The following is a 26380-nucleotide window of genomic DNA, read 5'->3' as shown; positions in this document are numbered from 1 at the left end:
CAACAGAATGAGCACTGGTTTCCTCATTTATCATAATGAGTACTATAAATACATATTGAGTCTGGGAAAACAGATGCCTGAATAGGAAAATGGTGGGAGAAAGACAATGGCTGTGAGTCTGCTCTATGCTAAGTACTGCTTCCAGTATTTCTCTTTAAATTCCTTTCCTTTTCAGAAAATCAGCAGATCACAAAGTAACCATTTTCCAAGCACACACACTGTATCAGTTTCTGTAGATACAACGGAAGTCAGTGATGCCAGGAGGAAGTCCTGCTGCTTGACTTTGGGAGCCGAGATATTTGGAGACGTACTCCTCTACAGCAAGCTGATCTACATGCCCTTCCCCGCGACCATCTATATCTGACCTAAGCCAAGAGCTTCATGGCCTGAAGCTTCTTTTATTTTATTTTATTTTTTTTGTCTATATACTCAAAGGTCAAAAGTTCATGAAAAGGAGATTTGGATGTTCAAAGGGCACAGAAAGAATATAATTTCTTGAGCCCTCTAAGACAGGGCTGTGATCTTAGGTGGATAAGGGAATGGGCAAACTGTCCCAGGCTAGGATATTATGAATGCACTCATGGAAGACCATATTCTCTGCATCCCTTACATTCCCTGCAGTCTTGTGGTGAAGGTGTTGGCTGTCTTTTCAAGGATATTTGTGAATAGACTTGGAAGAAAGTAAGAAGATAGTACCCTCTTCTGTAGCAAGCCACGGGCTTATCTTCTGTGCAGTGCAATAAAGAGAGTGCTTACTTTTGGAATTAAATAGCATGCATGGTCGCTGACCATTATAAAATATATTTGAATTTCCTAACCATATCGTTGCTCTAAGAAAGTCCATCATACACACACAGAGACACACACATGTACACTCACACACACATAAATGTGTACACACGTGCACACACACACACACACAAAGGCACATGCACAAACACACACGATCCATATCTATGCCATATCAGTCTATGGAAAAGTGAACTTGGGAAGCATGGCAGAAAATGCTGATCTTCTTGCTTCTATTCTTGATCAGTTTACTAAAGTCTCTGGCTCAGAAGTCTTGTACCTCTGCCAACATCTGTGAATTTATGGCTGACTTGACTGTTAGCTTGTGAACAGGCTACAGAATCCGAGCCATCTCATTTCTTGGGGTTCTGGTGACAAAGACAAGATACTAATAGACTTTCTGGAAGTGAAAAGTATAACCACATGGAGCAAATAATGAGATCTGAAGACGTTCTATCATCATAAGGGAACATGTCCGCCAAATTGTTTGATGCATTGGGAAATACATTGTCTCTCCACCTTACTGTGTCAATGAGGAAGAACTGGGAGGTTACCTCATGCAAGCTAAACTGTCATTAGATGTGCTGGTTGCTGCTAACTTTATTCCAGGTGTGAGGACTTTCTTCATATTATGACAGAAAGCTTGATATATACCTGTAGCGAAATGTGGTTCAAAGATCCACTCTACTCCAAAGGAAATTGCTGACTGCTCCGTGCAGATATAATTTCAGTCTCATGCCTGGAGCACAAAAGAGAAATTGGCAGCTATTGTGAATGCTTGTAACACTGGCTAGTTCACCCAGAGGATGAAAATAATGGATGAATGATTCTTGTTGAGGAGATGTTTGGCCTTGGGGCTCTGACCTTTTGGGGTTTAGCCCTTTACACACATGCTGTCAACTTTAGATCCATTAGGAGATCAGAGTGAAGCATCTTTGTTTCTCAGAGTGGGTCTAGGCTTCTATGGGAAATGTTGGCTTTCCTGGGACGTTTCTGTGAAGGAGATAAAGTCTGATAGAAATCTATAGAACGGTAGAGAGAACTTAGTGACCCTGCTCATGGGCTTCATTTGTGTGAGAAAGATTGTGCAGTGCAAGTAGGTTTGGTAGAGAAACAGCAAAGGCCTGGCATGGAAACCGTTAGAATTGAGATTTATGTGAGATATTTACGTACAGATATTAATTTTGGGAGTCTACAATGAATAGAAATGGTATTGAACATCTAAGACAATATTAATTATTTAAAAAGGTATGGCATTTCAATGATTCGGGGCAGATAAGGTTTTGCCAATAACCCTACCCCTCCCTAGCCTATTTCATTCTTTAAATTCTCAACTTGTTTTCTCACTTGTTTGTTGAGTGCCTCAGTCTTTTTTTTTTATTACAAAAGTTTATTACAGTGTACAATAGACTCCAGTATACCACTTCATTCTAGCTGTAGGTGGCAAAGATTTTATAGAAGGGAATCCAAATAGGAATGGAAGGCAGTCACCATCACCTCAGATGTGAGCTTGCTTTTTGCCAGATTTCTTAATCACACCTGTGGCCATGGGGGCCTTCCCCATGGTCCTGGCTTTTAGTTCCTCCAGTTTCCTCTGCTCTTTTTTCTGTTTCTCTTGAAAGCCTCATCTTCCTCATCCATCTCCTTGCCCCACTTCTTGGGCTGTTTCAAGGGATTCTTTTAGCCATCTCCGCAACCCAACATGGTACCTACCAAAAAATCATGTTATTTTTTAAAAAAAAATATTTATTTTGTTATTAATTACAGTTTATTCACTTTGTATCCCAGCTTTAGCCCCTTCCCTCATCCCCTACCAATCCCACCCTCCCTCCCTCATATCCTCCCATGTTCCTCCCCAAATTCACTGATATGTGAGGTCCTCCTCCCCTTCCGTCTGACTCTAGCCTATCAGGTCTCATCAGAAGTGGCTGCATTGTCTTCCTCTGTGGCCTGGTAAGGCTGCTTCCCCCTCAGGTGCTCATGTCAGAGACAGTCCCTGTTCCCATTACTAGGGAACACACTTGGAAACTGAGCTGCCATGGGCTACATCAGTGTAGGGGTTCTAGGTTATCTTCATGCATGGTCCTTGGTTGGAGTATCAGTCTCAGAAGAGACCCCTGTGTCCAGAAGTTTTAGGGAGAAAGCAGGGAACGGGACAGGAGCCTACCACAGAGGGCCTCTGAAAGACTCTACCCATCATGGAATCAAAGCTGATGCTGGGATTTATAGCCAAACTTTTGGTCAGAGTACAGGGAATCTTATGAATGAAGGGGGAGATAGAAAGACCTGGAGGGGACAGGAGCTCCACAAGGAGAACAACTGAGTGTGTCAGTCTTAAAGAGAATTAAGATTAAACAAATGGTAACTGTAATCATGGCATTGATACCATATTGTGTTTGTTACATAGTGGCATACTCATGATTTGTTAAAAGTTTATGTATAAATAAGTTCTCATGTCTTGAGTCTAAACCGTGTAGCTACCACATGAATACTGCCTAAGAGAAATGGCACAGTTTGTGGTTTTTATTTTGTTTTTATTCACATGATCTTTGTAAAGCTATTATTTAGGAACTTTATTGTACATATATCACATGTATCAAATTTCAGTAATTTTCTCTCTGTCATAATTTTATAATTATGTGAATATACTTTTTTCCTTTGCTTTTCCATGATGATCCTACTTTAATCTTTCAATTTCAAGTATCTTTTCTCAGAATTGTCTGGAACTGTATCTTACAGTTAATTGTGAAGCGCTACAAAAGACCTTAAATATAGTTAATCATCTTTGAGTGGAAAGGTGTCAGATACTACCAAAAAGAGGGTGTCAAAAATGGGGAGGAAATGAAATATATGAAATATGTTGGCATCTATAGTGTGCTGCAAGTTTGGACACTGAGTAGCAACGTGGAGAATAAAGGTGGCATGTCGGGAATCTCTACTAAATAATTTTTTTTTAACAGCAAAATTTGTTCAGACTTTGCTCAAACCTAATAGGTGTCATGATTGACTAGATTTAACTTTACTTTGCATATTACTCTGAAGGAAAGTCATGCATTCGACAGATGCCAAGATGGCACTCATAACATGCAAGTCGTTGCCATTTAATGTACCAGCTGTCAGCAGTCTGTGATAGTTTTACTCTTATCTAATGTTGGGCAAACCTTCACCCTCGCTGACAGGACTTAAAGTCACTGGCACATAGAGTCTGAAAGACTATATAATTTTGAGAGATCAGCATGACAGGTTCATACTATAAAATGTAATGGGAAACAAGCGTTTTACCCATAGGAAGGCCTCACTACTTAAAAAAAGTTTCTTTAATTGGGGCTACTTTAAAAACTTACTTGTCCCTACATTTTCATTATAATTAGCAGCACTGAACAAGAACTAGCTGCCTCGTTTTGAACGGAGGGTAATGAAAAATATATTGTTAAATGAAACATTTGGTAGATGAAATCTTCAAAAATCTATTGTTGATGCTGGAAAACCACATAGGCTCCCATTAGCAATTGATATTAAAACCACCATTTCGTAGTGGGGAAACTAACACTTAGAAAAGATGTCATATATTTGTTTCGGCCCACAGGCTAGTGTGTTAGAACGGAAAGAGTGTTGCAATGCACACTTTTCACAAAGAGTTAACAAAAATCAAACAGCATTTTTCTTCTTGGTTATCACAGCATAAATAAAGGCAGCTCACTCACTTTAATATGGCATGGTGCAAACAAATAAGATTTTATTCTTCTTCAGACGGTTTGTAACTGTTTGTGCTTACTAAGAAGAAAACCTGCCAAAGACTTGTTTTCACATCTGTATTCATAAAGTGTTTGAGTCCACTTCCCCGCTGCTCTCCACCTTCTTCCTCTTCCATGTGGTTAAGAAAGAAAAATGACAACCCTCCCATCCATCCTTAATGCATGGGGAGCTGACTTTATCCCCCTACAGTTTTAGGCATGGTTGAGTGAGTCCCTATTGTACCAGGAACAGACATATATTTTGCTCCGGTGAAAGCTGCTGGAGCTCATAAACATTCTGAAAATATTGAATGACTTATAATCCCTTAGGAAAGTAGACGTCTCAAAAGCATATTCTCTTGGACTTAAAAAATATAATTTATAACACAATACCCAAGAAGCCCCAAGTCCTTGAGAAGATTTGGATCTCTGGCATTGTTTTTAGTGATCCCATGCAGACTGGGAACAAAGATCTGCCCTTGTCTAGGCGAGCTCTCTGGTACTCCACAGACCGGACAATTTTCATGAGCTCTCCATCACTGAAGCATTACCGTGGTACAACTGTGGAGGATCAGCTTTTGCTGCAGGTGGAAGGTGTCCCTCAGCTTGCCCATCTTTGCAGGGACAGCAGCAGCACTCCTCAGGAGACAGCGCCGGCTTCTGTCCCTGGAGGTCTGCGGTTTCTCTCCCAAGGCCCCGAGCTGGAGTAGGGAAACGCCTGTTATCAGCTCCTACCTAGAAAATGAGAATCTCTAAAAGCGACACCAGTGCTGCAGTTTATCTAGATGAAGCCATTTTCTCTCTGCCTGGAGGCTATGGAATCATTGAGGACGAAGCTGTAAAGATCAGGAAAAATGAGAGGAAAAGACATTATCTGAGAATTATATAAACAAATTGGAGACAATGATCCCCTCAGTGCCTATAAATTCTGGGCTGAAATTTATGAAGAACTTAGGAACTGAGCTTGTCTTTATTTTTAGTTGCGTTTTTTAAGGAATGTGTTGCATTTTGAAAGGGGTGAGATGCATTTTTAAAGAGATGAGAGGTGAAAGTGACATGTTACTTTCTGCAAAGGAAATAATTCTCTTGTAAACTCTTAGGAAAAGGGGGGAGACCAACACTCAGTAATAAACTTGTCTAGAATCCAGCTGTTCCTGATCTGTTTCCATCCTGCTCGAGCTTAGGGCAGCCTTTCTCCTTTGTAAATATAAACAGGGTTTCTCTTAAAAAAATCTTAAATAAAAAAGCTGATCTTCTATACATAATCCTAATTGCATGAATCTCTTCTGCTTCAAATGAGCATTCATTAAAAGGGAGTTCAATAGGAGTGTAATTATTTTCTCATTTTGTGGTTAATGCACTAAAGGGGAAAGAACTATTTTGTGAAAATTGGCAGGAATAATGAAAGTGAAATCTCACAAGATTTGTCCTCCTTCAGAAAAAAAAAAAGCAAATATAAATGTAGGTCGGAAACAACGCAAGTGGGTGTCATCAGTAAGGTTAACCTGCTGTAAACTGCGCTGCTTTAACAGAAAGTTAGAGTGAAATCTGCTGTTTTGAAAACTTAATACAGGGTTTTGATTCTGAGACAGGACAGCAGTGGGCTGTGTGTGTGTCATATGACAGCAGGTGGACAGCCCGGGAGTCCATCGAGTCATGTGGCTTTGTCTAAGTCCCTCCAGATAAATGCTTCACATCAGATCTTATAGGGATGTGGGAACTGTGATGGGGTTGGCCTCGGCCAGCAAGTCATCTTATTATACACAGAAGGGCGTGGAAAGGCAGCGGCCTGAGCCAGGGCTGTGGAGTCTCCAGGCCTCTGTTTAGTTAACCTACGTTGCAGCGCTGTTCAGGAGCGAGAGGGTTCGCACCCGGCCGAGTATTAAAGCTACCTGAATGTTGACTAGGGACCACAAACTTCTCAGTGTTCTGTAATCCTCGGGCCCGGCTTCATTTTCCTGACACTGCAGAATGGAATTTATTGGCTGTTGAACTTCACACACACACAGGCACAAAACTCACTTCCAAATACAACTGGAATCTGTTTCAGGTGTTTGGAACTTGAGGTAAGTTACAGTTAGCTTTTGACAGAAGCGTTGTCTGTACCGTTATTATGTGGCACAGCTAGTCCTGTGTTTAACTTCTATTTTAGAGGCAGATTATTTTTTTTTCTAATTAAGATGGATATGCTTAGAAGAAAGATGATAGAATAAATAGGTCTAGAATTGGGCAAGGAAGTAAATTAGATAAAGTTCTTAATCTGTCCGTGCTTAAAGTCGTTTTGCCTTTGTTTATTCCAGAAACTCTACTCACATTAACGGTGAAAGGAGGGCAGGAAAGGTGGTAATTGAAAATAGGTTACACCATCACCATGAAACTGTAACTTAACAGTTATGGGTTACAGGATTTTAGAATCTATTGCCTGTCACTTAAATTCAACATTTTTTCTAGGTAATTTGTTTTGGAATCAGGAGAGGAGTTTTGACTTTCATGAGATCTGAGATGCTTTCATCTCAATAGTACTTTACAGGCCTAAGATAAATGGGTGCTTTCTCCAAGTTATGATATTTTATTGTGTGTATTTTTCTGGAACTGCATTGTAAGAACAAGTTTAACTTATAACATCTTAAAGTATTTCAGTATTTTATTTTATACCTGCATTTGGATATAAACTTCAGCGTGTACTTTGATTTTTGAAATGCTTTGGCTTACATCACTTAAACACAAACTTAGGTTGTTTGCCATAGATGTAAGCGACATAAACTCATGTTTTGTTTTATAGAAGGGATAAGAACTGGATGAAATAACACAATGAGGGTAGCAAAGATTTGTTTAACGACAACTCAAGGAAGGTGTGCTGTTGGTGATCAGTCTTTCTGTACACACACACTCAGAGAGAGAAACATAGTAAAGAGGAGAAAATGCCCCCTGCTTCTAAGTATCCGTGAAAACTGATTTACTGCCAAAGCTAGAGTGTTTAGGGACCTTAAAGGCGAAAGGAAGAATAAATTAGCCCAGCAAGTAAGCTTTCCCACGTGGTCTGCCGTGGAGACTCCTGAGCTGCTTACTGTCACCTCTGTTGTCTCCTGCTTTCTTCTGGACTGCAGTTACTATTTAAAAAAATAAAAAGTAAAAAACAGTGCCAGCATGTTGATTTCCGTCTTGTAATTCCACGTTTTACTTAACTACTAAAATATGCTTATTGCAATATCTCCAGAAAGCATATGCCAATAACTGTCCATAGTGTTTTGTGTCATGACTTCTTTGGTTTTAAGTTCTAAGCAGACAAGGGAGAATGAGACCAGCTGATCCTTTATCTCTGCTTTGATTTCTTTCTCTCCCCTTCTCTGAGTTCTTCGCAAACGTTCTTGGAATATTTCAAAGTTGAATGGTGTAACTGTGGAGCAAAGCACCACCACACAGAAAGAACAGGGCAGCTCTGCGTGGGTCCAAGGGCAGACACAGCACTTAACGTTAGGGAGACGGTGTGAGGCAATTTTAAAAGGTAATGCAGCTGTTGGAGAAACACAAAAGCCAGATGACTTCAGGAGCGTGGGTCGAGGGAAGCAGACGAACTGTGCTTAGACCCAGATCTCAGAAAGCCATTTTAGATGAGGTCAAAAGGAAACAATTCCAAGTCTATCTCAACTATTTATTAGGTTTACCTAGAATGAGACCTTCACAGAGAGAGACCAGCTCTATAATTCCTTTACCCTGTAATCCTTCAGTCATTCCTCTCTGTGGATCTGTTGCACAGTGAGGAAGGCACCGTATGCCTAAGTATTCCGGATCGACAAATATTTAGGGTGGGAAATATCGTGCCGTTACCTGACTGCATAGTACTCCATTTAACCCTAAAGCTTCCACTTCTAATGGTTTTTGTGGAGGCTGCTTACTGAAGTTACGTGGTGAACGGTGTTCTCTCTTCCTGTGCCCTAGCTGTATTTGTGAAATATGTGTTTCATGGAACTGTTTCCTTTTATGCTCTTTGCTGGCAGGTAATTCAGATGGCTATTTTAGTTTGATAGAAAAACAATTCAAACAGAAAAAAAAATCATCTGTGGTTTTTAGAGTGTAAATTATACTATCATCCGTGTTTTATTAGTTCTGTTCAATAAAGAATTTCATTTTTAGATTAGGGCCTAGGGAGAAAAGGTTTTTATAGCAATTGCCATGCAAGAAACATTTATTGAAAAATTACCTTAGAATAGTTTCCAAAAATTTAAAACATTGCATAATATTACAGAAAATAGGTCAAATTGTACCATAGTGTAAATACATGTTTTTTGTCTACTGTAAATTTAAATGTAAGGTATATAGTGCCAACAATTTAGAATTTTTAAGTAACTATTTTAATAGGCCAAGAACACCAAATTTGAAATGCAGGAGTCTTTATGTACTTAAATAATTTTGAATCAATATGTTGTACAATTGATATTTGCATTGCATATAAATAAATTTATCAATATACAATTTAATATTGCCTTTAAGGTTTTTTTTTTTTTGCATTGTATCAACTTGTTTTAAACATTAAAGGATGTCCTAGTTGCTTTCAGCGTAACGATGTTTATATTTGGTGCAGTAAGAGGGCTTTTAATTATATGATTTGAAAATTTAGGTTTTCAAAATCCAGACAAGTGGAGAGAGGGTGGGGGTGAGCAGAAACATTGGCATGTGGCTTCAACAATGTTATTATTCCCCTGTTGGAGCAACTTCTCAGGTGAAGCATTCACGTTGTAGGGCCAGTTATCAGTTCCACATAAAAGGCACGTGACGTTGGCTGAACCACCGCAGTCCACACAGTGACCCTGGCGTCACAAGGTGAGGTCTGGTCTGTGCCTGCCTGTGGCCAAACTCTTCCGAAGCTCCATGGCTGGGATGTCCTGGCTTTGTTAAGTGGTAGAGGGCTGGGTTGTTTGGGGTCCTGTTTTGCTTGGCAGGTCATGATAAATGGGAGAGTTTTTCTTAACCTTGTGGCCATAACATTCCAGTATCTTGAAAAGGGCATCGTGGGGTGGAAGACATTGCCAAACAATACCGAGTTTTCTCTTCTCAGGGGCCAGGGATAAATTATTTAGACTGTTTTAGAGCAATCATGAGAAAGTCCTGAGAAATCATGTTTTCTTTGCCACAGAGGGAAGCCTACCAATAAAGATGGGGAAACTGCTCAGCGTATTCTTTCCTGGTTCCCGGTGCAACATTACTTAAATTGCAGCAGATTTAAACAGATTTACATTGTAACCGCTTCACAGGTTAGGAAGAATATCCCACTTTGATTTTTTTTTTGTTATATGATACATTGTGCCTTTGTTGTGACACACAGAACTTTTAAAAATATTGAGTAAATGTCAGCGAAAGCCTTAAAAGAAGATGAGAAACGGGAAGGGAGGTGGCTTTGATATTCATGGTGCATATTTGTAAGGAGAAAACACTTATATGCACTATTTACGTAAATGTAAAAACAGATGACCTTGTCTTGTTTCGAAACTGGGGGTTAGGCGGACGAGGAGGGGGCTTTCCCTTGAGCTGCAATACAGTATGTCCAGGCATCTTCCTCTTGTGGCATTTTAAACAGTATACCATTGGGAGGGGTTGAAATATTTCTAAATAATTCACAGCACATATGGTATTTCTGACAGATGACAAAGAACTACGCACAGCCAAGGAGAAAATAGATGTAGTAGAATTTTAAGGGTTGACACGTTTTGACATCTGGTTCCATGCTTGTGGACGGTACATAAATAATTATTCCTTATTTTCCTGTGCTGTTGTTACAGAGTCGTTTTTCAAACACATGCATCAGCCTTGCAGCAAGCTCCCAAACAACTGCAACCTTGTGAGGGTTATAGTCGATCAAGAATTATAGATGATAGGGTTTTTTCCCACTTAAACATAATTTCTCCCTAGTGTGTTTGATTTTGTCTGACCTCCCTCCCTAAGCCACTGCCTCTGTATGGAGCACCAGAAACAAATACTGCAGGGGAGAGAGAAATCCACTCCGTTATTTGTTAACATTCTTCCACCACTGGTTTTTACTTTGGTTTTGTCTTTTCTTCTTTTCACCTGTGTGTGTGTGTGTGTGTGTGTGTGTGTGTGTGTGTGTGTGTAGTGAGTACCTGTATGTGTCTATGTGTGTTCATATACATGTGAGCGCACATGTATGCACACACATATATATGTAACACTATTGTTTTTCATCTTTATGCTTATTTTATTGAATGTTGCCTTTAGAGGATTCATTTGTGTCTTTGATGTAGCACTTAAAGGAAACTGAGGCAGAGGCAGATACCCATTTATATGCTAGGGATCACTTGCTATCACAACAAGCGAGTGGCAATTGACAAGCTGGCCGTCAGTGGCTCAGGACGGGACTTGGATAGGAACTGGTGTCTAATGTTGAAATGGGATAGACCAGGAGGAAAGAAGGCTTCCAAGCTCTGTGAAACAGACTTCAGAGATGTTTCTGTTTTAGAGCTCTGAGCTTTGTGTATCTAATGAAAACCTACTGTATTAGAATTGCTCTATATTGTGTCATAATTAGATTTTTCAGAGTCTATTTCTAATTGTTGTGACTACCAGTTGACAAAGTGACATTCTTTTTCCTATGATAAGGCTATCAAATGCCTGTGACTGTTTTAAAACAAACATTTCAAAGCTCCTTATAGCAGAGTCTGTGTTCTGTGTTTTGAGTCATTCAGGATCAAAGAAACGAATGGTGACATTTCCTTTAAAATACCAGATAGATCTTGTGAAGAAGTGCTCAGATGTTTCAGGTTTTGGCCAGTCAAGACTACATTTCTCTAAGTTAATGTGAGGCACAGATCTGGTGGTTCATTAGTTATGTGATGAGATTACCAAGAAAAATGATATTCTCTATTTTGATGCACAAACAATCATACATTATCCCTTTAAAATGTGGACATGTGTTAAGTTCTAGGTTGGTATTGACTTTTGAGTATTATATTTATAAATTCACATAGATTTTTCTTTCACTGATTTAAGTAATTTTTGCAATGTCTTTTGGTAAATATCTATACGGTAAAATTATGTATTTACTTACAGGAGTGGTAACTGCATTTATATACTGTTATGTTATATGTACATCTTGAAGCAGAATATAAAAGGTCACATTTACTAAATTCTATGAATTAGAGATCAGGGAAACCCTTTAACTTCTAAGAGTTGGTTATTAGCTTTTTAAGGAAAAATCAGTTAAAGGTAGGTCATTTGGTTCAGACTCTTAAATGGGAGAGCATGGTTCAGCAACTAAGATAAGATGGAATAATTACTTGAAAATACTTTTAAATACTCTCATCTCACTTAAAATTTAAGTATGACCAACTTTGTATTAGGAATTAAGTAAAAGTCACACAATCATTACTATTCAAGAAGTATAATTTTCACTATTTCAGAACATTAAAGGGACTGTCTCTGACATGAACTCAGTGGCCGGCTCTTTGATCACCTCCCCCTGAGGGGGAAGCAGTTTTACCAGGCCACAGAGGAAGACAATGCAGCCAGTCCTGATGAGACCTGATAGGCTAGGGTCAAATGTAAAGGGAGGAGGACCTCCCCTATCAGTGGACTGGGGGAGAGGTAGGGGAGGAGAAGAGGGAGGGAGGGAGGGTAGGATTGGGAGGGTGCCAGGGAGGGGGACACAGCAGGAATACAAAGCGAATAAACTTTGTAATTGATATAAAATTTTTCAAAAGAAAAGAATTAGAAGCATGGTTTTTCTGCTGTATTAGGCTAGTCTTCAAAGCTCTTCTTCAAGCCAGTCATAAAGGGCACTTTATGAAGTATACACTTGTACATGTTAAGTTTGCTGTACAGCACCCTTTATGTATCATTTCTTCAGTCAGAGTCAGCCTTACAGCAATCATATTGGAAACAGAAGCAAAGCTTTACAAGTTTAACTTGTTGCTGACAGTAATTTGTATTTTCTTTTCTTTTCTAACAAACAGTTTTGCATACAACAGTCTACATTTTCATAGACTTGGAACAAATTCTCCTCGCTCCCGTGTGTGTGTGTGTGTGTGTGTGTGTGTGTGTGTGTGCGCGCGCGCGCACACGCGCGCGCGGGCGAGTGTGTCTGTGTTTTCTTCATTAGCAATCCACACAAATCTAATTTATGTCATAATCCCTATACATGTCAGTGGATAAACACCATACCTCACACCACCCATAAAGCTACAAATAGTAATTTGTCCTTTGAACTTAGAAACTTTCACTTTTGATGTTTCCATCTGAGATTTACAGTTTTGGAATTGATCTTTAAATTTCTCTGTAGAAGATGTTATGGGTTGTAAGGCTGACATGAAAACACTAAAATCTGAAAAATTGTCTTTTTAAAATAGCATTTTCCTTTTTCCCCCTGAAGTTATACATTATTGTTAATGTTTTAGAACTGGAAGTGGCATGATAGAGTAGGAAATATCTGTGATAATTGATTCCAGCTTTTTCGAAAGACAATTAGTGGTATCAAAAATTTTTTTTGTTCTTATTTATTTGCTTTCTTAGGAGCTGATTCTGCCTTTTTTCTCAAGAGACCATGAGCTTCTCAAAGCATCTAGTGGTTAGAAAATGTGAGGAAAATATTCAGACTTTAAAGTGCTTGTCATAACAGAAAACATTCTAGAAATTATGATATTTTCTAGCTATTAAAATACTATTTGTAATATCAAATCTCATATTCTCTATAACTTATTTTATGTTGTTCTCATGTAAATGCAGCCTCACAGTTTTGAGCAGTAAATTGAACTTGAAATAGGAAAATGGCTTTATAAATGGTGATTGTTTAGCTAAAATCATGTTGGCTGACTTTCTCTGCCCATTGTTTTTATTTGTTTTTCTCTGGCTCTTGCCTCTACTGACATTTTTTTCCTTTATTATTAACATGTTTGTGTCTCATACATCTCTCCTTGTGGCTTACACGAGCCATGAGGACAGACACATGCTGGTCTAAGTCAAGTTGACAGCCAAGGTGACCATGTTTGAAACTTTCCAGTGGCTATGGGACAAAAGTAGAAGAAACAAGGGGAAATATTTTATCAAACCTAATATAGTCAAAATACCATCTCATTTCCCAACATAAAATATACTGCAATATTTTTTCTTTCTTTCTTTCTTTCTTTCTTTCTTTCTTTCTTTCTTTCTTTCTTTCTTTCTTTCTTTCTTGACATAGATTTTTGAAGTCCAGTGTGTTGTTATGCAGAGATGTGAGTTCTCAGCAGCCAGCTGACATGGCTGTGTATCTTTGCTGGCCACTCAGCTGAGCTGCTGGGATCCTGTCCATCTCCCTGCATAGAAGGTGACCAATGTTTCTCAGGCTTTCACTAACGCCTTGCTAAGTGAACACACTGAGAGAGAGTGTCTTAGTTAGGGTTCTACTGCTATGAAGAGACATCATAACCGAAGCAACCCTTACAAAGGAAATGTTTAATTGGGGCTGGCCTGTAGTTTCAGAGGTTCTGTCCATTATCATCATGGCGGGAAAGCATGGCAGCCTGCAGGCAGGCATGGTGTTGGAGAAGAATTTGAGATTTCTATATCTTGGTCTGAAGGCCACCAGAAGGAGACTCTGATTTCACAGTGGGCAGAGCTTGTCATAAAAAACAAACAAACAAAACCCTCAAAGCCTATGTCCACTATGCTGCTCTTCCTCCAACAAGGCCACACCTCAGAAAGAGTGCCACTCCCTATGGCCAAGCATTCAAACAAGATTCAAACATGAATCAATGGGGACCAAGCCTATTCAAATCACCACAATGAGTAAGTTGCTTTACACATCACACCTTGACTGTAATTAATGGGGTAGTGGTGCTGATCTGGTCGATACTAGAGGTATTCAGATAATTTTTGAGACTCCTTTATTTTTTCTTTTTTGAATTTAAATGTTACCAATCCTTGATTTAAAAAAAAAAAAAAAGCAGTTATTTCAGTAGCCTAATTTAAAAGATGTGCTTAGAGTTCTGTGAGTGACAAGAAGTAGTAAGTATGTTCTTTGGAAAATGGTCCATGAAACTAATTTTAACACAAGCAGTTTGTGACTGAAGGGTGCAAAGTTTTCCTTGGGTAAGATGAGTAAGTCCTCAGACCTGCTGTACAACGTAGTACCTACAGCTAACAATAGTCTGCTACACATTTAAACACTTCCTAAGAAAGTTGATCTTATATTGTGTTCTTACTCTAAACACACAAATAGGATGAGAGGATTTTTTTGAGGTGACTGATATGTTAATAGTAGATTATGATGATGACATCCCAAGTTATATTTTTATCACACCCATCAAGTTGTATACATTAAATATGTACACTTTTTTGTATTTCCACAATACCTCAGGAAAAAAAGGAAAGAAGAATGGAAGGAAGGAAAGAAGGAAGGAAGGAAGGAAGGAAGGAAGGAAGGAAGGAAGGAAAGACTGGGAGGAAGAGAGGGAGGAAGGAAGGAAGGAAGGAAGGAAGGAAGGAAGGAAGGAAGGAAGGAAGGAAGGATAATTTGAAAAAATAACAACTTGAAAATGTGAGACTGGGAGGGAATGAGGGATCGGGACACGGCTGGGGTACAGAAAAAAAATAAAAGAAAAAAAAATAAAAGAAAAGAAAAGAAAAGAAAAGAAAAAAAAAAAAAGAAAATGTACCATAGGAGAGGAAAGGTTTGATGTCTACCATTTACTTCTATTTCCTAGCCAGTTAATGTTAGTGCTGGGATTTGGATAAGTTGTTTAACTGATTTGTAACTCAGTTATTTTCTTTTCTTCTCCCTTTTCTCCTTCTATTATCTTTCTATCTATTCTATTATCTATCTATCTATCTACCTATCTATCATCTATCTATGATCTATTTATCCATCTATCTATCTACTATCATCTATCTATTATCTATCTATCATCTATTTATCTATTATCATCTATCTATCATCTATTTGTCTATCATCATCTATCTTTCTATCTATGATCTATCATCCATCTACCTATCTATCATCTATCTATATACCTACCTGCCTATTTATTCATCTATCTACCTATCTTCCTTTTCCTTTCATTCATTATCTAATTAGCTGGATTTTGGAGCAAGACTCTTACTACATGTGCAGCCCATGATGCCTTTGAACTCTTAGATATCCTATGAAAGCCAGGATTTGCACTTAAATTATGACTCTGAATAAGACATAAGACTTCAGCCTTATTTCTAGCCCTGTTGTTTAATGATTGTTTAAAAGCAAATTCAAAGTCAGTTGGAATTTTACCAGGGACAGAGGTGGTGTATTCTGTGATGACGTGCTCGCTTCCATAACATATAATGATTCAGAAGGTGCAGTCCAAGTAGAGGAATCAGTCCAAAGCAAGTGAACTGTGAACTTGATGTCTAATTCCACCATACAGAAACATAGTACATTTTAGTAAATGTCTAAGGTTTGTGAAGTTCCAATTAACTTTTTTCCCATTATTTAAGGAATAAGAGAGGGTGTGTATAGCTTACCAGTAGAACAATTGCCTAGAATGCCCTAGGTTACAGATTCTGACACTGAAACTGAGAATAAATGAATAATTAAATGAGGAGAAATCAGAAGTCATCATGAAATAGAAAGGTTTTGGACTTTGGCACAGCTGTAGTTTTCCAAGGACAAATGCAGTTTTCAGATCACATCAACACTTCAGTCAACTGCAATATTCAGTCAGTTTTGTTCAGAAATGTCTGTACAGAACGTCCTTTCATTTCCCCCTCGGCTCCTATTTCAGCTTGGATCTTCACTATCCTCAGTGCTAAGCTGCTGACTCACTTAGTGAACAAGCTTCTACTCAGTGCTGAGGGTATAGTGCTGACAAGGTCAATGGCATGTGTGTCCTATGGAACTCAGAGCCTCTGCTATTGTGGGTGGCTCATTTCTGCCCTTTGGCATCCAGTTGTCCCCTTTCCATTTATCTTATAGGCCACACCCATTCCAAATATATCTTAGGACTTCCCACAGTCCACGCTGCCCATAGGTAAAGGTCTAAATTCTTTGCCTAGTTTAGGAGCATTATCACGTGATTTGTCTGGCAATCCCTATGTTAGTAAAATACCCTCTTTTAGGTGCACCGAGTCATCGTTGTCCACGGCCTCTACTGCTCACTTCCGAGGCCAGTTCATTTGCTTGTTTTCTCATCTCCTTTTAGCAGTTAGTTTGTGCCTTACATACCCACAATGCATCTGCTCAGTTCTTATATAGTGCTGACACATCGGAAAGACTATGTTTCCCTCATGTGACAATGAGAAGACTGGACACACTATTACTAACCAATGAGGTGGAAATATAACTCTAACAATAGCTAAAGAAAAGCAAACTCCTTCTTATCAGTATAAGTTATAAGCCACAAAAAGTCTGTGGACAAGTTACAGAAAGCAGCTGTCTGTCTCTTGTTTGGAGCATGAGTCTCCAGTGTTGGATTTTAAGGCTTCTTCAGCCATCCCGAAAGGTACTGTCTTGAGGACAGTGGCATCTTCTTCGGGGTAATTTTTGTGCACTCGTCTGGCAGCTCTCTACAGGTTTTGGTAGGGGAAAAGTATCGGCAAGAGAGCAAATCTGTATCGTGATGTTCTTACATTTAATTCTTATCTTTCTTGGACAATGGAGCTATCAAAGACTTTATAATAACTTAAATACACATTTAGTTTTTAGGAATTAAATTAAATACTCATTGTGTTTCAGAAAATAACTATTAATCAAGTATGTTCTTTGATAATTGCATGCACTTATACATGTTCTGATTACTCTAACTCCCACCTTTTCTTATCCCACCCCCGACTTTTAACCACCCATTTAGGGAGGGATAAAGGCTGAAAAATATCATCCTCAGGGAGCTATGTTTGTTGGGCCTGCACAAGACTGGCCCTGTCAGCAGTCACAGATGTGGAGAGAGCTCACAGCCCCTAACTCTCCCTGCTGATCTTTTGGCTACTGATAGGTTGTCAGAAAAGGAGAGTCATTGTCCTTATTTACACACCCACTGTGACACCAGGCTCCAGGGGATAGTTCTGAACCAAGTGTCACACTGGGAAAGTATTCCTTCCTTTTCCTTTCTTATCCTGTGTATTTTCTCTCCTTAATTATTTTGAAGATGTTTTTTTACCCCTTGGCCTCCCAGTGCTGAAGTCACCTAAGAGGGCAGAATGGCAATTTTTCTGCTAGCTAGTGTTATTTTCATATAGAGAAAGGAGAACAGAGTACAATAGACCTGATAGAGTAAATGATTGGGTTCCCAGATAACAAATACGACCTGGCTGAGAAATGAAGGGAAATGAGAGATACCTGAAAGTGTGGGGATTTGGGTGTTTGAGTTTTAAGCATGCTTCTGACTCATCAGAGGCAGAAGGAACTAAATTGTGAGCTGGAAACCAGCAGTGTACCTTTAAAATCCAAATGTCTTTTCAAGGGGAGCTATTTATTTCACAATGTAAGTGTTCACTCAAGTGTAGGCATGCTTCGTATTGAACAGACATTGATTTTTTTTTCACCTTCAGGTTACATACTTGAAGTTAAAACCCCAAGATCCTGTAGGTTTCCCAGAAAGGCCTCTTTAATATGTACATCCATAATATGCAACACGGAAATTTAAGTTGCCCATTCCTGATATGAACCAAGGGACTTCTAAAGAGTCTGTTGCATGTACAACATTCTTATAAGACCACAATAACGAAGCTGTGTATGAGCACACACCTGTGGTCCTAGCGTTTAGCTGCTAGAGGCAGGGGCATGAAAAGTTCAAGGTCATCCTCAGCTATTTAGCAAGCTCTAAGCCAGTTTGGCTTCTATGATATGGTGCCATCCCCCTACCCCTACCACTGATACAAATTAGACAGGCATCTGTTTAGATTAAATGTGAAGAACAACAGATTTTTTTGCTTTTGTTTTGCCATTCTTTAGAAGGCAGACGCTATACCTCTACACAGAAGTGGATGGCAAACTCCAGAAGAAAATGCTCTCTTCCTTCCTCATCCGAATTGTGGGTTATAAACCTCAACGTTAATCTGGAATTTGTGTGTTGTACTGCAAACTTGTGTGAAAAGTCTACAAATGATGTTCAAACGTAATTGACATGCTGAGAATGTATAAAATAGTCAGGATTCAGATGATGGAAAATTAACACAGGCATAATTTCACTAGCGCTAAGTTTATTATTGTGTGCTTTAGGAGAAGACAGAGCCATATCCACATGCCAAACATCCTCACTGGACCAAGAACAGCAAGATTTCCTGGTTTTTAACCAGGGAACTTGGTCCCTTGGTTTCTTTGTTCCCATTACTTCTGGTCCTTGTCTATTTTGCATAGTAATGGAGGCTGGGCATGTCCACTTAGCAGCTGTTCCCATGACAATAATGAAATGTGGTACCTAGTACTATACACTATTGCTTTAAAATGTGGGGATTATTTTACAGAGATGGTGATGGGCAGAGCAATGGCCACTGTGTACTTAAAGTGCATGGGACCCTGGGTGAGGAAACTGATTTTCATAAGAGAATAACTAATGTTCTTCTCCTACAGGTAAAGAAAACGTGCCCAGAATCAGATGTTTCAGAGCCTCGGAATTCCAGGTACAGTCATAAAAGTCAGTACTTCATTAAGAAAAAAAATCACAGTTTTGGGAAACTATGAAGTTGTTTCACTCTACAACTGATATGATGGATATTTGAAACACTGAGGATTTTAAAGGAATATATATATATATATATATATATATATATATATATATATATATATGCATACATGCATAGAGGAGAATGCATATCTGACAAAGGCATTATTAATTAGAAAATTAAAACTTAAAAGAAATTGATTGAAGCCAATTTCATAAAATAAAACAAGGAATTCTCTAGCAACATTTTGAAATTTTCCCTTAGATATTATTTAGAAAACCTTAATTTTTTTATTCATATACTTTTTTATAATGTATTTATATCTGGAATTATACTTGTTACTGAATAATTGAATCTGTTTTTTATTAAAACTTTCACTTCTAATGAAATGTGACTGGATTTTGAGAATACTAACAGGTTAAAAATCTCAAAATTAACTTCACATTCCATTTATTGTTTAGGAAAACGGGTAGAAAAGATGACCTGAAATTGCCAACCCCTTCATTCAGGGGTTTAATAGTATTTAGTTGTTTGTGGTTGGGCCATAGGCCCAACAGATTTATTTTAGGGCTGTGCATTGTCACTGACTTGTTTCGAAAATCCAGGATTCAATTTTAAAGGACAAGTAAAAGTAATACCACGAGAATAAAAGGACATGTCCTTGACACATTAATGATATGACTTACTCTGTGTCATTAAGATGGTGTTTATTATGCATATATACTAGTGTACTATGACCTTTTTTTTTTTTTCTGCATAGAGTGGGTGTAGTGATTTTTTTTCTCAGTATACAGAAACAATACAGAGCTCATTAAACCACTAAGGCAGCCATGCTTTCCTATTGAAGAGTCAATATATGACATGGACCATCTACTTACTGTTCAAGTCATTCTTGTATGGTATGATGTTCCTGTAATTGATTCTTCTACATAATAAATGATTGTATGTACTGTTCTTTCGCTAATTTATGGACATATGTTATGATACAGAATTACTTGGCATCTGGTCTTCTGTTTTTAAAATTAGTAGTCAAAATAAGATTGAACATTTTTGTGTGTGTGTGTGTGTATCAAGGCCTTACAAGGTGGGCAAATCATCAAATCTTTGCCTACAATAGTAATCTAGGATGTGTGGAGAGGAGATAAATCTCGAGACCCCGATCCTGGGGTTCTTCCTAATAGTTCCACTGCATCTATCTAACATACTTATGATTTATTTTTCAAGAATTATATGTGATTAGGTCACTTTTGTAAGCAAAGTATGGGAGGGAGCAAGTTTGAAAAGAGCAATATAACTATTTCACGTCAAATATTTTATACCTAATTCTATTCAGAATCTTTTGACCTAAGTGGTGCATTTTAAGTAATAAAAAAGCTATAGCAAAAAATTTACTCTTCCTTATGAATGGCATCACTGAGTTAGAAAAGAAACAGACAAATGAAAATCTTAATGATCTGAGTACTAGAATCGACAGAAGACTTCCCTAACGGGCTGTGGCTCTAGGTGAGAGCCCAGCATTACAAAAACAATAAATAATAAAGCACAAAAGGAATAATTTTGTTTTTAAGATGAACAATGACTATTTTTAATTGTTTAAAACATGTCCTATTATTTAATAGCACTTAGCTCTTCAAATTTAAAAAGTGCTTGGGTTCTTTAGAATGCACAATTGTTTGCTATGAGTTAGCTGTTTTTAAAAATTATCTATAAAAGGGATAAATAGGGCAATCAGTTTCTATGAACTCTAAAGCTTTAAGCAACTGAAAACAAATAAAAGAAACAAATCTTAGTAAAACCCATGATATAAGGGTCTTCAGGACAGCCTAGAGACATTTTCAACTCAGAGGTGACACACATTCTAGGCAAGGCTGGTATTTCTCCTGACTGATGTCTACCCTGATGACGCCAGTGGTCATCATATTTGCTTGAAGTTTTAGGTCTAGGGAATGGCTGAATTGGCACCTAGTTAATACAGCAATCTCTCTCTCTCTCACACACACACACATACACACATACACACACACACATACACACAAGCAGAGAGAGAGAGCACAACTACTTTCAAAGCCTGCTCTTTCCAGCTTAAATTTTAGAGCATTAAGATTTATTCATAGTGTTCTGAAGAAATCTAAGAAAATTGAACTCCATGTGGAACAATGTATCAACATAAAATGTGCACTAGGGAAACGCTGCCTCACAAAATGCTTGCCCTACTTAGAGCCTAAAGCAAATGTCATTCATGTATTTAGCTTGCTTTATTGGGTGTTTATTTTGGGTTAGTAATGATTAGACTAGATGCAGATGGGAAATGTTTTTACAGTAGGGAAGTAATTAAATTGTGTGTGGAGACTTAGTAAAGAGTATTCTTGGAGTGATATATATGTATCAGCAAATTCTTTGTCTTGCCTGGCTTTAATTTCTCCTTTGGAAAGAAATGCTTTGGCTGCAGATCTAAGTGGTAGACTTGGGAAAAAGAGAATTTATAATTGCATGCAGTGTAAAGTGAAGCAAATTTGGAACAATGTTACATGTGTATACTAAGAGCCAGACATCAGCTGCACTTGCTGACTCCTAAAACCGAAAACTTTATGTCATAGGGAAAAGGGAAAAATGTGCTTCCTAGAGAAATGTACATTCCTTGAATATCTGCCTTTGCCTTGCTTCTGTCTGTGTTGCTCACCATGTCCAGAGCTCCCTGTTTATCACCTTTATTCTTATATTCTAATGTTAACCATAAAAATGGATGCATGGAACAAAAAAACCTAAAATTTTATTTTTTCCTGTTTCACCATAATCTATGCTTAAGCTTACTACTGGATCTTGAGACATCTTGAAACAAACTGAAACACTATTTTTAAAGCTGTTTTTGCCTACAGTCACTGTGAATTCAATTGTGTCAACTTTTGAGTCTCTTTGAATCTATGTTGTTCTTGTTTAATATAATGGACAAATGATTTTTGGTTTGTTTTTGTTTTTATCAGATGTTTCCACAAATCTCTATTTATAAAGAATCTCCATTTATAAAGAATCAACAACAACAAAACTCCCCAAACAATAATAACAAAAATCAAAGTCTTCTAATTCTATTCCGCTTTTTTCCTGGTGGAGGGAAGGAAATAATTTCTCTCATTAGTTAATTGCATTTGCTACAAATGCCTTAGAGGGCCACCATGCTGGAGCAGCCCCTGTCATACCCGATAGATTTCTTTTTTGATCTTCTGCTCTGGCTTTCTTTGCCCTTTCTATTTTGAGACTCTGACTAGCAAATTTTTTTTTTAGTTTTTTTTTTTTCCAAGAAGAAGTCAGAGACATAGGAGGAAATACAATTAAAACAAGGCAATTTTGTGCAAGGATTGTTCTGAGGGAAAACTGGGCTGTCAAATGACCACCAGGAAGAATGCCAGCTGCCTTCCCATGGCAGCATGGTCTCACTTAGACCACAGTACCATCTCAAGGGGCCACTAAAAAGGATCAAAAGAGTATTGTTAATATTATGTTAGAGGGGAAGTAAGGTGAGAAAATATGTGTAGTGTAAAACAAGGGGTGGAGTCGTCTGGCTAATAATGAGAATTGATTCTATCCCACTTCATGTGTTAAAAGTTTGCTAAAAACTTAAGAATTGCCTGAAGTCAGCAAAGGCCTTGGTCTCTGTCTTCCTGACCCGCTCCTTCTAATTTTGTGATTATCAGGAGAAAGGAAAAGTGAACAGTCACATTTAAGGATGTTTAAGAAGCCTCAAGGAGTCGATTTATGGAAGGAACATACACTTTAAAAGTACTTAATTCATCTTATTTTTAAAAGATGTATATATTTTTAAGCTTCTCGCCTATTTTGATTTACAACTCTAGAAGATATCTCAAATTAATTATGCACCTACACACTCCCCATCCAACACTAATTCTGCCTGTTTACAAATTTTAATTTAAGACAACTCTATTCCTATAAGTTTCTTAGAACAAACAATTGTTGGGTAACAAAGACAGGTATAATGAAGTCACATATAAGCGTACATTTATTATTTATCTATTTATTTTATATCCCAACAACAGTCTCCTCGCACCCAATTCATTGCCCCTGCATTTCCTCTTCAGAAAAGAGTAGATCTCCAGGAGACAACAGCCAGAGATACAATAAGATACAATAAGACAAACTGAAAGCCCTAGTATGTAATAGTTAAGTTCTACACATATTTTTTCTAGTAAAACAGCTATGTTAGCGCCTCCAGAAGCCTTAAATCTCTTTCTGGATTTAATTGCTTGTCTATAAATTAAATGCTCTTCTGTTTTCACGGCATGGAAACCTGGGGGTGGGGCTTTTGTGAAATTGTGCTTAGGATTTTACTTTGTCAACCCAGCAGTCCATGTAGCAATTCTGTCTCTAATATAGATCTAAATTCGTTCCTGATAGGTTGTGTTCCCGCATATCTTGATATAGTTGCAATAACCTAAGTTTCTGTCAGTAACACAATGTAGCTTTAGAGCCCATGCAATCCTGATACTATTTCCAGTACATTGTCACATTATTAGAATACTCCTTTTCAGAACTCAGAAAAATCACTAATGAGGACACAAAACCCTGCACCCCTCCTAGGTATTTAAGCCACTTATTTCACATTATAAAGCAAACTTCCTCTGGAAATGCTAGATGACTGATGGAGGGATAGAGATCCTAATACTGAGGTTTAGTTCTCCTGTGGTTTAGTTAACTCAAGTCATAATATGGCTTAATCCCTTTCTCCCTATCTGGGGAATGTTTTGTCTCCTTTCAAAGTCTGACCTCATGTGGATTCCTCTCCATTCTCTTCATTATTTTGGCTGGCATTCGCTGGAGGATTTCTGATTCATTTGGCCTTTTCTGGGCTGTGTTGACAGATTCCTACAGGTGTGGATGCAGCTGGAGCCAGAAGGAAGACAGATGATGTGTTCTGCCTTGTGGGTTGTTGTACTGCAATAGTTAGCTTATCTTGACCCTTTGGTCATGGGAGCAAACTGAGCAGATTTCTTAGAACAGTGCCTATTAAATCCCTGGTGTCAGTCATAATTGAAGATTTAAATAAGCTTCAAAACTCAGATTTTTATCTGTTTCATCAGGTATGTCACCACTAGTCCTTTCTTCTTAAATTTCCTTGGAACTGTTTGGTGATTTACCTTCACTGGTCAGCAGGCTGTAGTGCTAGCTATGTGCTTGTTGCCATCTTTTTAGACTGAACCACTGGTCCTCAACCTGTGGGTAACGACCCCCAGGGTCTCCTAAGACCACCAGAAAACACAGATGTTTACATTGGGATTCATAGCAGTAGCAAAATTATAATTGTGAAGCCAGCAGCTAAAATAATTTTATGGTTGGGGATCACCACAAACATATGAACCAATGAGAAGCTGTATTAAAGGGCTTAGCATTAGGAAGGCGGGGAACCACTGGGCTGAACCCCTAGATTGGGGCTTCCAAGATGAAATGAATGGAGTCCTAGAGTACGACATTTGTGTCTTGTGAAGTCTTGGATGGTTTATTTGCAGTAACATTGTAAACCTATGGAGAGAGAGAGAAAAATAGAGCGAGAGAGAGAGAGAGAAAGAGAGAAAGAGAGAGAGCTCAAACCTCTGCATCAGTATTTCAGCTCACATCTGTAACTTTGCTTCCTAGCTCTCAGACACCTGAGTTTTAGGCTTAGGTTTTGGTCTTCCTTTCCTTTCTTATCTTCTCATGTGTATACTCTAATCACAGCTCTAGGTGTAGCGTGAGGCCCAGCATGCTCTGCTAAGCAGGGACTGAAGTGGAAAGATACATTGTACACAGCTGAATAGTCCCTCCTGTTCTGGTGATGAAACCACAGAGCAGGTTGGAACTTTATAAATGAGACAGACTGAAGAGCTGCTTGGGTTCCTGGTTGTATTAGTTTGTTAATACTCACTGCTGAAATACTGCAAATATGAGAAATAAGTAGAAAGGAGGCACTTTGTTTATTCTGTGTTTTGTTGTCTAAGCCAGAGAATAGATTCTTAGAGAAGTCAAGAAGAATGGGTTGGCTCATTCAGAAGGTGGAGGGCCAGGCACATTCCTCATGGCTCATCTCTAGTCCATCTTCATGCTCTCTTAGCTGCCTCTGTGTCTCTATCTTCCCAGACATTAGAGCTTTTCCTTTATACACTATAATTTTTAAGGAAATAAAAATTACATTGTCAGAGAGGCAGCATCATAATTCATAAATGTGGCTTTTAGAAGCCATGAATCTGAGCCCACAACCCACCAAGTATTCACCCTACTCCTTCCCCTCCCAGAATGCACAGCCTCCTATTTATCAGACACCCCTCTCCACGTCCTTCACGTTATGTCTTCCGGTTTATGTGAAGCAAGCTGAAATGGCAGGATTTTCCCCACGAGGTGCAGCTGTGTGGCTGATCATTCATTTTTCTACGATAGAGACATTTCCTATGTCAGACATCTATGAACTGAGCTATACAAAGTACAGGTTGCTCAAGACACATGTTTAAGTGACACAACAGCCAAAGATGAATGTAGGCACTACTCTCTTCAAGCATTTCTTCTTGTAAACCTTTCCATCAGACTTCCTCAATCCACCTAAACTGACTGGTTATTTTGATAGGCCAGTCTCCTGCTTTCAAAAAAACAGTCTAAATATAAATTGCTCTCTCCATTTCCTGTGATTAATCTAGTTGTTAGATGAATGCTCCTCACATTCTGGTTTAAGTCATTTAACTTTCTGAAGGTTATTTTGTCAAAATTAATATCTGGGTTTTTACTCTATTTTTCTAATGAACCCTCAAAGACTCCTGGTAATTGACACAAATGCAAAACAGACAAAATTTAAAGTTGTGGCAAGCCTTCTCACGGTTATGGAGAGGTCACTAATGGGTTTCTGATCAGGTAATAACATGGCTGAATTTTTGCTTGTGGTACATATCAGCTGTGGCCCAGATGCTCAGAAGTAGAGATGCTAGCTCTGAGACCCACTTATTTGGGAAAGGCATTACGCACTGCTTTTTCTTATAGTTTAAGCACATTTTCTATATTTTCTACACTGAATATTTCTTTTGTCTTAAGAAATACACACTTGATACATATGATATATATATATATATTTATATTTACATATGTAGTGACCAAATTGACCATTTCATTATCTATGTAATAAATTAAATATTTTTACTACATTTACTAATTTACTATAACAATATATAATATAATATAATATAATATAATATAATATAATATAATATAAT

The 26380-nt window shown here is 38.2% G+C and overlaps 1 protein-coding gene across 1 annotated transcript in view; it reads left to right on the top strand.

Annotated features, from left to right (window-relative positions):
- Eya4 (EYA transcriptional coactivator and phosphatase 4) overlaps nt 1-26380 on the top strand; it is a 224892-nt gene that overhangs the window by 80266 nt on the left and 118246 nt on the right. Inside the window, exon 2 of the mRNA XM_055599376.1 lies at nt 19048-19097. Within this exon, the coding sequence (XP_055455351.1) occupies nt 19048-19097 (50 nt within the window). The remainder of the gene's footprint in view (nt 1-19047; nt 19098-26380) is intronic.

This window comes from Psammomys obesus, unplaced genomic scaffold (genome assembly GCF_907164565.1).
Source record: "Psammomys obesus unplaced genomic scaffold, mPsaObe1.curated_primary_1811, whole genome shotgun sequence".
In the NCBI taxonomy this organism is placed as follows: domain Eukaryota; kingdom Metazoa; phylum Chordata; class Mammalia; order Rodentia; family Muridae; genus Psammomys; species Psammomys obesus.
This window is presented reverse-complemented; position numbering and strand designations above follow the sequence as displayed.